A 10,090-nucleotide genomic window follows, 5' to 3' on the forward strand; every position below is an offset into this window, starting at 1 on the left:
TCTTGTCAATGCACATTTAACTCGTCCTCCAACCAGTCACCATTTTCAGCGAGATTATTGTCCACATTCAGGATGAAATTTGAGCGACATAGCAGCCGTTATGACAAAACCATCCCATCGAATTTCTCCACACTCCCACTGGAATCTAAAACAACTACCTGGGAAGACAAAGCAGTTTCCTCAGTCTGACTTTAACCCTTCACCTCCCCATTACCCGCTGAAGTGTTTAAACTAATCACCTTTATGCAAATCTGAGTAAACGCTGAAATTGACACGCTTTATCTGGGTGCAATGATGGGGAGGATCAGTGACTGCATGGGAAAGATCTGCATCGATACTCGGCGCGTGTTTGTTTACACTAAACTAGGCCTATTAGAGATAATGATTCACAGCATCAAGCTGTCAGTTTAGGGAGCCGCATGCATGTGTATATGATTGTGTGCGCATACCTCTTCAAAGGCTGGCCGTCTTATCTACAGTCAACAAACGGCCTCCTTAGGAGGAAATGGGGAGGCTTCCTGCACCTGTAATTCAAATGTCTCAGCGCTCAATGAGAGTAAACAAGCGAAACTCAGAGATTCTCCCTCCACTCAGTTCTATGTGGACCTGATGGTTAATGGATGGAAAAAGAAAGGGGCAGACCTGTTCAGAGGCTCAAAGAGAAACAGAGTGTTTCAGTTGCTTTTCTGGTTTCCGTGCAATTTTAAAAAGCTTGCAACAGGACAAATTGAGATTGTCTCTCCAGTGTAGAGGGAATCATTGCCCCCCAAGATCTGTCTTGTTTGGACAGTGATTCTACTCCGAAACACTTATTGTGCATCCGTCATAATCTGTACATATTCAGCCATAGGACCAGAACCGCTAGATACTGTGTCAAAGTCACGTACAAGTAAATATACAACAGTGCGAATCTGACCCAAATCTGACGCCGCATTATCTTTTATCTTTTCAGTATTTTGACAGTTTGAATTCGGTATACAAATATGTCCACAGACAGAACATCCAGTAAATGGTGGTTACACCGCATTTGCATGAGTGGCCCTCACCCCCACCTGCACCACCACCAGCAGCAGAAGCAGCCGTATTCCCAGTTTGCTCCAGCCTCGGGCATGCTAATCAGAGACCCAGGCCAACTCGCTGGTCCTCTCCCCAACCGCTTCCTCTCCACCGCTGCTGGGTTTGACTCACCGTGACCCCTGACCTTAGACGCTGCACCGCCTCCCCCACACATGCAAATTGCGACGGTCTGCTCCAGGAGGCATCAGAGAAAAAAGGAGAGGGTCGGATGGAGGGAAGGAAGAGAGAGAGAAAGAGGAGTGACGTGGAGGATGGAAGCGAGAGGGGAGACGGAGCAAAAGAGAGAGAGACCCCTAAAGGAAGTGCGAGCGTCTTGGTCTCTGAAGTGGAGGGAGGCAGTGGCAGCCGCCTGGGGAGGCTCCGGTCTACAGCCCCGCACTGAGGCCTTAAAACATTTCTCTCTGTTTTAGCCAGCCAAAACGGACCCCAGTGCCTGTGTCTGCGAGGCTTACAGTGACCCATGCTGATCTTTCTGTGTGTGTGTGTGTGTGTGTGTGTGTGTGTGTGTGTGTGTGTGTGTGTGTGTGTGTGAGAAAAAGAAAGCGTGAGTACATTCACTGTACTTATTGTTTTCCTTGCTCCCAGGCTGCTCCAGGCACCTCAGTTTGTGTGTGTGCGTGTGTGTGTGTGTGTGTGTGTGAGGGGAGGTAAAGCGATGTGTGCGGCTGTATCTGGAGAGCCTCCAAACCCCCTCATCTCCTCTCCTCTCTCCTCCTTCTGTTCTCTCTGCTCGGAGGATCTGTCAGTTCTCCTTCTCTCTCTTTGTCCCTGCTTTGATCCTGCTCTCCAAGCCTTGGCTGGCCTCGCTAACAGCAGCTGAGCACAGGTCCTACTCCACTCCCACTAATAACACACATTCACGCCACTCTGGGATGATGCGGGTGTGCACGGACACGCACGCGCGCCAACACTCTCGCTCGCTGCTCCACTTACTCCCCCTCTCTCTCTCTTCTCTCTCTCTCTCTCTCTCTCTCACACACACACACACACACACACACACACACAAACACACACACACACACTCCAAAATCAGTAATAAACTGGCTCCGCTCTCATTCAGCGCTTACTGTGAGTTGTCAGAGCTTATCGCTTTCACACAACCCTCTGTTCGCTGTGACCCTGCAGTTCGCACTGGGAGCAACTTGGGCGCTGGGTCACTCTATTCTGACTGATTGTGGGTGGTGCTAGAGCCTCCGAAACGCAGCCAAATAGTGGTTTATTATCGTAGATACAGTTTGCTTTTCAGCAAATCGGGCAAATGTAGGCAGATGTATTTCAGAATGGCACACTGTTTTGAAGATTTAGATTGGAGAACATTTGGTGCCAGGTGCCCTTGGTAATAATCAATGCAAACTAACATTTTTTGATAAAGTTGAATGTTTCTCATATTGGTTACATCAAGGCCTAACTTTAATTTATCATTTACACAGCCTGAAAGTATTAAAGTATTTCTTTTTTTTCTAAATCTGGCATTTTTTACATCAGTTGCCTTTTTGGAGATTCAAAATACAAAAATACTACAGAGACTCGTAAGTTGAAACAGTCAAATAAAGCAGCGTAAAATGTCCACACAGAGCAGTTTGACAACAACAGAAAATGGACACAAAATCCACTTTAGTTTTTTCCCAGAGCTATCAGTCATCAATCATGTCTCGCAGTCGTCCTCAGCTGATGTTGCAGTCTCCCCCCGTATTTGACCACCTGTTATCCAATGGCTGAAGTTTCATAGTTCATGTGACGACAACTACAGCTGTTCCGATGCCATTTTTTCTTCCCAATACAGATTCTGTCTTCTTCCAACCCTGTGTCGAGGTTATATTGTGTTATGGCTAGATATTTTATGTGATACCCCATCCAGGATTTTACAAGAAGCATTTACAAGCTGGCATTGGTGTCAGAACAACCCTATTGACGACTGAGCAGCCATTTCTGTGGCAACGGTATGAGATATTCACTGTATAATAACTGTGTCGGACAATATCGCAGTTTCACGGTATTACATGTTAAATGTTACTATAGGCAGTACAGTGACCCTTAAAGGAATCAAAACAAATGGATATTTTGAGTTGAACAATCACTTCATGATAATTTCACAATTTATAATGTCCTGATAGGGATGAAACGTGGCATAAACTTGGAATACTTGGAATATTCATTTTTAAAGGAGACCTATTGTGCTTTTTCGTTTTTTTTCATCCTTTCCCTCAGTATTTTATATATGTTCTTGTGTGTGTAAGAGATCTCGAAAGTTAAAAAGGTCAAAGTCCAAGCTCCTCTCTCCCCCTGAAAACACTGCTCCTGAAACGCCTCGCCAGTAGCCTCATCCTTACGAAGATACACACATTTGCTGCTAGTTTAATAATACCAATAATGTAGAAATCAATGTCATTGTGAACTAAATGTAAACTTACAATAACTGCATTTTAGTGCCGCATATACCTCAACACCGGTGTTTCGCTGCAAGCTTTGTGGCAACTGAGCAAAGTCCAGCTGCTGAGGAAGACTGTGAGATGTGGTTGAAAAAGCTCTTAAGTAGACCTTGAGGTAAGATTAATTACATGCTGCGGTTTTCAGAAGTCCAGAATGAACCTTCACTCTGAACTGTAACAAGTACATTGAAGCTGGACCAATTTAAATGAAATATATATAACAATAAATTCAACTAGTCACCAGCTTCTTTACTCCTGCAGCCTTTCGAGTAAAAGTCGCTGGGAGCGGGGAGTCTTTGCCTGTTTGTGAAGGGCTTCTTACCTAGTTTGCAGTTTCCAAGCCGAGCTGCAAACTCAATCGGCTGTTGACAGGCGGTGGCTGTGCACACATCGGCCACTCGGCTCTGGAGGAAATGAAGGGATTTCTGGTGACTTGCTGTTGACCATACTAATCACAGTGTGAACTGGTGGATAAGTCAAGTCAGTCAACCACCGTGTGGCAGCCTCCTGGGAAAGCAGGCTGCGTCAACACAGTGCCACCCTCAGTTTGGCAGCAGCAGCCACATGACACCTCCAGGCTGGCCTTGATACAGCCTGTCTGGCTGCCTGCTTACTTCCCACTCTTCTTGCCAGCCAGTAATAAAGCTTAAATGCCAGCATAGGCATTTAAGCCTCAACCCTACCTCCCTGAACACACACACACACACACACACACACACACACACACACACACACACATACACAGCCTTGTCCCCCCTTGTGGCACCAGGAGAACCGGTTGGCAGCAACACTGTTAACCAATGGCTTACTAAGGCATGAGCAGCGGGTGCCAGATTGTTTTGTGAGAGCAATATCTCACACTTTCACACACACTTTAGCCCCACAATCTCCCTGTCTAATTGCATTATTGCTGCATTATTGCAGTGTGCGGAGGTCCATGGTCGAGAGGGCTCAATAAAGATATGAGTCCTGGGAAAGACTGGGAGCGGTGGGATGAGAAAAGAGGAAGAGGGAGATAAAGGAGGCGGGGTGATATAAAAGAAACAGATAAAATGGAGAGAGGATAAGATCAAGAGTGGGGTGAGGGCTGCTGAGAGACAGAGGAGGGGGGGGTCACAGGTACAAAAAAAACAAAAAGGGGTGTGAGAGTTTAGAGAGTGAGGGCAGGCTGTCCAAAATGGAAAACGTTACATAATCATCCTTGTTTGTTTTCCTGTCTATTGTCATCGGCCTTTTAATCAGCAAGTTATCTCGAAACATCATGTGATCAAGAGCCTTTACAACGGAGAGCCGTGTTCAGCCGGTTTCCCACAGCTTTCTTGCGATAGAGGAGTTGACACACAGCAACAGGTAACACTCCGGGGACCGACAGCAGCCAGGTGCGCCCGGTGTTCACCTCGCAGAGAGAAAGGGAGGGACCGAGGGACCCAAAGCTCCGTGACTCAGCTCACAGCCGGAGACCTCTTGCAACATGAGCGTGAGAAAGTCACCGAGGCGGAGAGCATTTCAAAACCTACACTCTGTCTGCCTCACATCAGTACATGTGTTTTGGAACTCTGTCAGTGCCATTGTGTGGTGGAAAAATGACTCAGGTGTGCAGCTCACAACAATGAGGCGTGTTGGTGACGTGTTTGACAGGGCGGCCGTGTTGCGCATGAAGGATATTCAGGATTATAGCTGGTTCAGGCGCATGTACGGACTGGCCTAACCTGCTGCCAAAAGCGACGTTTGCAATTACACACACAGACACGTGTGTGGTTTCACTAATGTCTCCACATGCCAGTCACACGGTCTGACATTACAGATAAACCAAACTTTAACCAGGACCGAGATTTCATCTTTCTTTTTAGTCTCAAATCTGACGTCAATAAACCACAGCTTTAAAGGGGCACTGTGTAGTTTGGGAGAAGGAATGCAATCTCAGATTTTTAATATTTACAATATTAATGAGGTAATAAAACAAACTCACACACACAATACAAATATTTACACTTCCCATGGGTACACAGGCTGTTCTCAGAGGAAAATAAATGTTGGAGCTACAGAGGTGGCGGGGTCCGACAGTATATAACTGTCTGAAACCTTTAAGGTCAGTTTGTTAACTCAGTTTATTCTTGAGTCATGAAAACACGCAGTTTGTTTATTCAAATCAGTCAACGCAGATCTTTCTCCTCTGGTTTACGTTTCTTCCCCAAAATTACATAGCGCACCTTTAAAGCGGGGTGGCCACATGAGAACAAAAACGCCTAAATCAACGTTTCAGCCTTTTGATAACATCATTTATCCGCAAGCTGCCGGCGGTGATGTCACATAGTTTTCAGACAGGGTTATTTACTGCAGCACGCTCAAAGTGCAGGCTCGGAGAGAACCTAAATCCGTCTGTGCGCCTCTCTCTCTGTGCAGCAGAGGATCTGGAGCCCCGTGCGGCTCCTGCGTTTGCCTATCAAATTCACGATCTTGCGGCCAGCCGCCGGCGACGCCCCGCAGATCCAGGCGGCAAGCCGGCGAGAGGAGCGCCTTCCCCTGGTCGCCTGCGCGCCACGTGTCGCGGTCTCTGCAGCAGCTGGAGGTGTGTGAGCTCAGTGGAGAGACGTGCCTCCGGCTCCGTGTACTGAAAAAAAGATAAATAATAATAACGTAATGGATGTGTCGGTCTGTTTTCAGTACTTTTCCCGACTGCAGCTCCAGAATTGCGAACGGCTTATGTTCATGTTTATTCGGGATAGAAAAAGTAGCGAGTGGTGGAAATACTTCCAGCAGGAGATGGTAAACTTTCCTCCTGGTTCTCATAATAATAATAATAATAATAATAATAAACAATATGATAAGAGTTTTAATCAGAGTCAGAAAACACTGATTGTTTTTTGGTTGTTCTTTTTTAGTTTGTGTTCTTTCTCTGGGATAAAGGATACACATAACAGAAGGTATGTGATTATCACCTCAAGGACTCTCCCAACTGTAAATACCCACCAGACTTCTACACTCAGACGGCGAAGGTTCATATAAAGTTCCCTGTTTGTGACCCGAGCGCACAGAGCTGCTGTCCGTCAATAAACTAGTAGGCAAAGGCGCAATTATGGGTCCTGTTTCTCTGCGTTTACGGCTCGTCTGCCCCTGCGTCTCTCCAACTGCAATAAAGATAAGGAAATGAAATTATGACCTGAAATCTAAAAAAGCCTTGAACGCTGTGGGGGCGAGCGACCATAAGCGGGTAAGAAGGAGGAGGAGGAGGGGGAGGAGGAGGAGGAGGAGTGATCGTGTGAGCTCTCCGGGCTCAGAAATATCTCTGCTCTGGCTCACATTCCGATAAGGGAGCCCGATCCAGCTCTCTCTGTAGGCGTGGTTTTCCCAGGCTTTTAAAACAGCAGCTGCTATTTACCTTCCCCTCTAATGTAAACCACCGCCGCCGCCGCCGCCGCCGCCACACACACACACACACACACACCCTGCCTCCCTCTCTCTTGCCCCCCCCCCCACCTCTCTCCAGCCTCCAGCCTCCTCCCTGGCCCGGCGGCCCCCCGGCAGCCCGGCGGCCAAACCTCCAACCACCGCGCTCATAAAACATCCTGGCACGTGCTCCACACTCACAACACCGGCGGATGATTAAATGCCAAAATTTGTACCACAGAGTTGGGAACTCCGGTGGTAAATAACATGGAAATGGAGTGCGCGCGTTTAATTGCCCCCCTCCCCCCCTTTGAGTGCAAGTCAGTGTAGAACTAGTGTCTGCGTGCATGCGTGCGTGTGTGTGTCTGAGACTGTGTGGCTTCTGAGTCATCTACAGTTGTTGCTTCCACTAATGTCATTATAACAGAAACTGTGAAGTTTGGTAGAAAGGAAAACAAAAGTGCTGCCTACTGTTTGTGCCTCCCTGGCACACAACTGAAACTCTCTGATTGCATGATAGCCTTCGCCACTTCCCTGGGGGGGGGGGGGGTGTTTGGTTTTTTTTTTTCTTTTCTTTTTTTTAAATCAAAAGTTTTGCTTTCTTTTCCCTTTAAATCAACAGGTATGAACTCATATAAGACACCTAATGCGCCCTGCTAAAGTCAGATGGTAACTTCGTGGAGACAGGATGAACAAAAAATCCGCACAAGACTGAAGTAAAGTCAGATATCTTGGGTGATTTTGGGGGGGGGGGTTTCTTTTACAGATTTCATTATCTAATCATGACATTTCCCTCTGTTGTCTCGCCTCTGCTGGATTAAAAGCCCTCTGTCCGCTCCCGGTGTCGGTGCCCAGTCAGCGGCTCCACTGTTAATATGTAAACGCTACGATGATTGAAGACTGAAGGCAGTTTCCCCGGCTGTGCCCTGAACCCGGGACTTGCGCCATTGGCCGCCAGCTCAAGCGGCCAAACAACCAATGGGAGGGCGCCGACCACGAGCCGTCCTCCCTCGGGCCGCGTGTCCCTCGCCCTGATTGGTGGAAAGTTACTGTGGGAAAGAAAGTTTGGGAAGTTTCACACGAGCCGTTCGCGTGCAGTGCGAGATATAAATACAAGCCACACGCGGAGAGCCCGACAGAGAGACTCTGCATCCGCTCCTGGTAGCTGCCGCCGCCGCTGAAGCTGCTGCGCATCGCTTTGAAGGATTCTAACTTGATATCTCAGGATTTTTGTGCGTGTGTGTGCTTGAGAGAGAAAGAGAGAGAGAGAGAAACAGAGGGGACTTTTGAACACATTCATCGTCCTTTTATCCTGCACCAGTGGATCGTAATTTGCTGTGGTTTTGTGGGATATTTTCCGATAAAAAAAGATGCCTGCCGATATGATGGAAAAAACCTCCTCCTCCCCGGTCGCTGCGACCCCGGCAAGCATGAACACAACTCCCGATAAACCCAAGACAGCATCCGAACACAGAAAGGTTGGTACAAAGCTTTTATTTTTGACAGAAAACCTGAAACATTTTTTAAAAATATATATTTTTGGACACATTTCTGCTCCTCATCCCAAAGCGACGTTTACGCACGAATCGAGAAAGAGATATTTAAACATGAATGTCGTTTTGTTTTCACCTTCAGTCATCCAAGCCAATTATGGAAAAGAGAAGAAGAGCCAGGATCAACGAGAGCTTGGGCCAGCTGAAAACTCTCATCCTGGATGCGCTCAAAAAAGATGTAAGTACAAGCACTTAGCGGTCCTCCTGGTTATTAATAGACATCCAAACTGCCGCTGTCAAACAGCGAGAAAGTGAGCGCGTAATCCTAACCATGCGTGTTTTCCGTCCCCTCAGAGCTCCAGACACTCTAAACTGGAGAAGGCGGACATCCTGGAGATGACGGTGAAGCATCTCCGGAACCTCCAGAGGGCTCAGATGACCGGTAAGTCGCATTATCCCGGACTAACCTGTCTCATGACTGTGCGTTTTAGAGCATATCCTGAACCCTTGCTCCAAGAATTTGACCGATTTTAACAAATTCTACAAACAAAGAAGCCGTACATCCTGATTCTAATATACCCCTCTGGTGTCTCTGCAGCAGCCTTGAACACGGACCCCACAGTCTTGGGAAAATATCGTGCCGGTTTCAGCGAGTGCATGAATGAAGTCACCCGCTTCCTGTCCACCTGCGAAGGTGTCAACACCGAGGTCAGGACGCGGCTCCTCGGCCACTTGGCCAACTGCATGACCCAGATCAACGCTATGAACTACCCCAGCCAGCATCAGCACCAGCACCAGCTCCCATCCACCGCCGGACCAACCCACCCCTCCTTCGGCCAGTCCATGGTGCAGATCCCCAGCTCGTCCCCGCAGGTCCTGCCCATGAACGCGGTGTCCTGCAAAGGAGGCTCGTCGCCGGCTAATTTACCTTCAGACGCCACCAAAGTGTACGGTGGTTTCCAGATCGTGCCTGCCACAGACGGACAGTTTGCATTCCTCATACCTAATGCGGCATTTGCGCCGAACGGTCCCGTTATCCCGGTGTACGCCAACAACGTGGGCACGCCGGTCCCTGTACCGGCTGCGGTTTCCCCCGGAGCCCCGTCAGGCAACTCGGACTCAGTGTGGCGACCGTGGTGAAAAGCGGAGACAGGACCATAAAGACTTTAAAATGACACTTAACAGTTCTCTCTTTGTTCAATGTTAGAAAGTTGTTTTGAATCTGTTTTTGTTATTGTAAAATGGAAAGAGTATGCACTATATTTGTACAGCTAACAAGGGAGTAAAGTTCATATTGAAATGAGATCTGTATCGTGGAAGTCCGTTCACTGCATTTTTTTATTTTATTTTATATATATTTGAGTTGTCTTTTTTTTTCTTTTTTTTTTTTTAACTGTGTGATGCCAAAGATATGTTCGATGCTCTTATGATGTTCTTCGTTTTGGAAGACAAAATAAATTTGTAAAGATATCAAAAAAACAAAAAAAAACACGCGCTTGTTCCTGCCTTTATTTGTTGGGGGAAACTAAACATGATGTTATTAATGCGTAACAATGGAAATTTGAAGGATTTCAACTTGTCGATTTAGTTTATTTTGGCGCTGGAACTAAATCAGATGGACTCGGGTGCGTGCGTAAAAGCAAAACTTAGCTTTCAGAGATGAACCAGGCGCTTTTTTCAGCTCGGTTATCCATTTTGCTTTGT

The 10,090-nt window shown here is 47.2% G+C and overlaps 1 protein-coding gene across 2 annotated transcripts; it reads left to right on the top strand.

Moving 5' to 3' along the window:
• Positions 1 to 7,998: 7,998 nt before the first annotated feature.
• On the top strand, positions 7,999 to 9,865 carry her6 (hairy-related 6). Of its 2 annotated transcripts, none has more exons than XM_030432252.1 (4): positions 7,999 to 8,371; positions 8,529 to 8,624; positions 8,741 to 8,828; positions 8,985 to 9,865. In XM_030432252.1, the coding sequence occupies exons 1-4, from the start codon at positions 8,264 to 8,266 to the stop codon at positions 9,524 to 9,526; spliced, it is 834 nt and encodes a 277-aa protein (XP_030288112.1). In that variant the 5' UTR covers positions 7,999 to 8,263; the 3' UTR covers positions 9,527 to 9,865. The 2 variants fall into 2 exon arrangements, with proteins under 2 accessions (XP_030288112.1, XP_030288113.1); XM_030432253.1 differs by having other exon boundaries at positions 8,988 to 9,865.
• The last annotated feature ends 225 nt before the right edge of the window (positions 9,866 to 10,090 follow it).

This window comes from Sparus aurata, chromosome 11 (genome assembly GCF_900880675.1).
Source record: "Sparus aurata chromosome 11, fSpaAur1.1, whole genome shotgun sequence".
In the NCBI taxonomy this organism is placed as follows: Eukaryota; Metazoa; Chordata; class Actinopteri; order Spariformes; family Sparidae; genus Sparus; species Sparus aurata.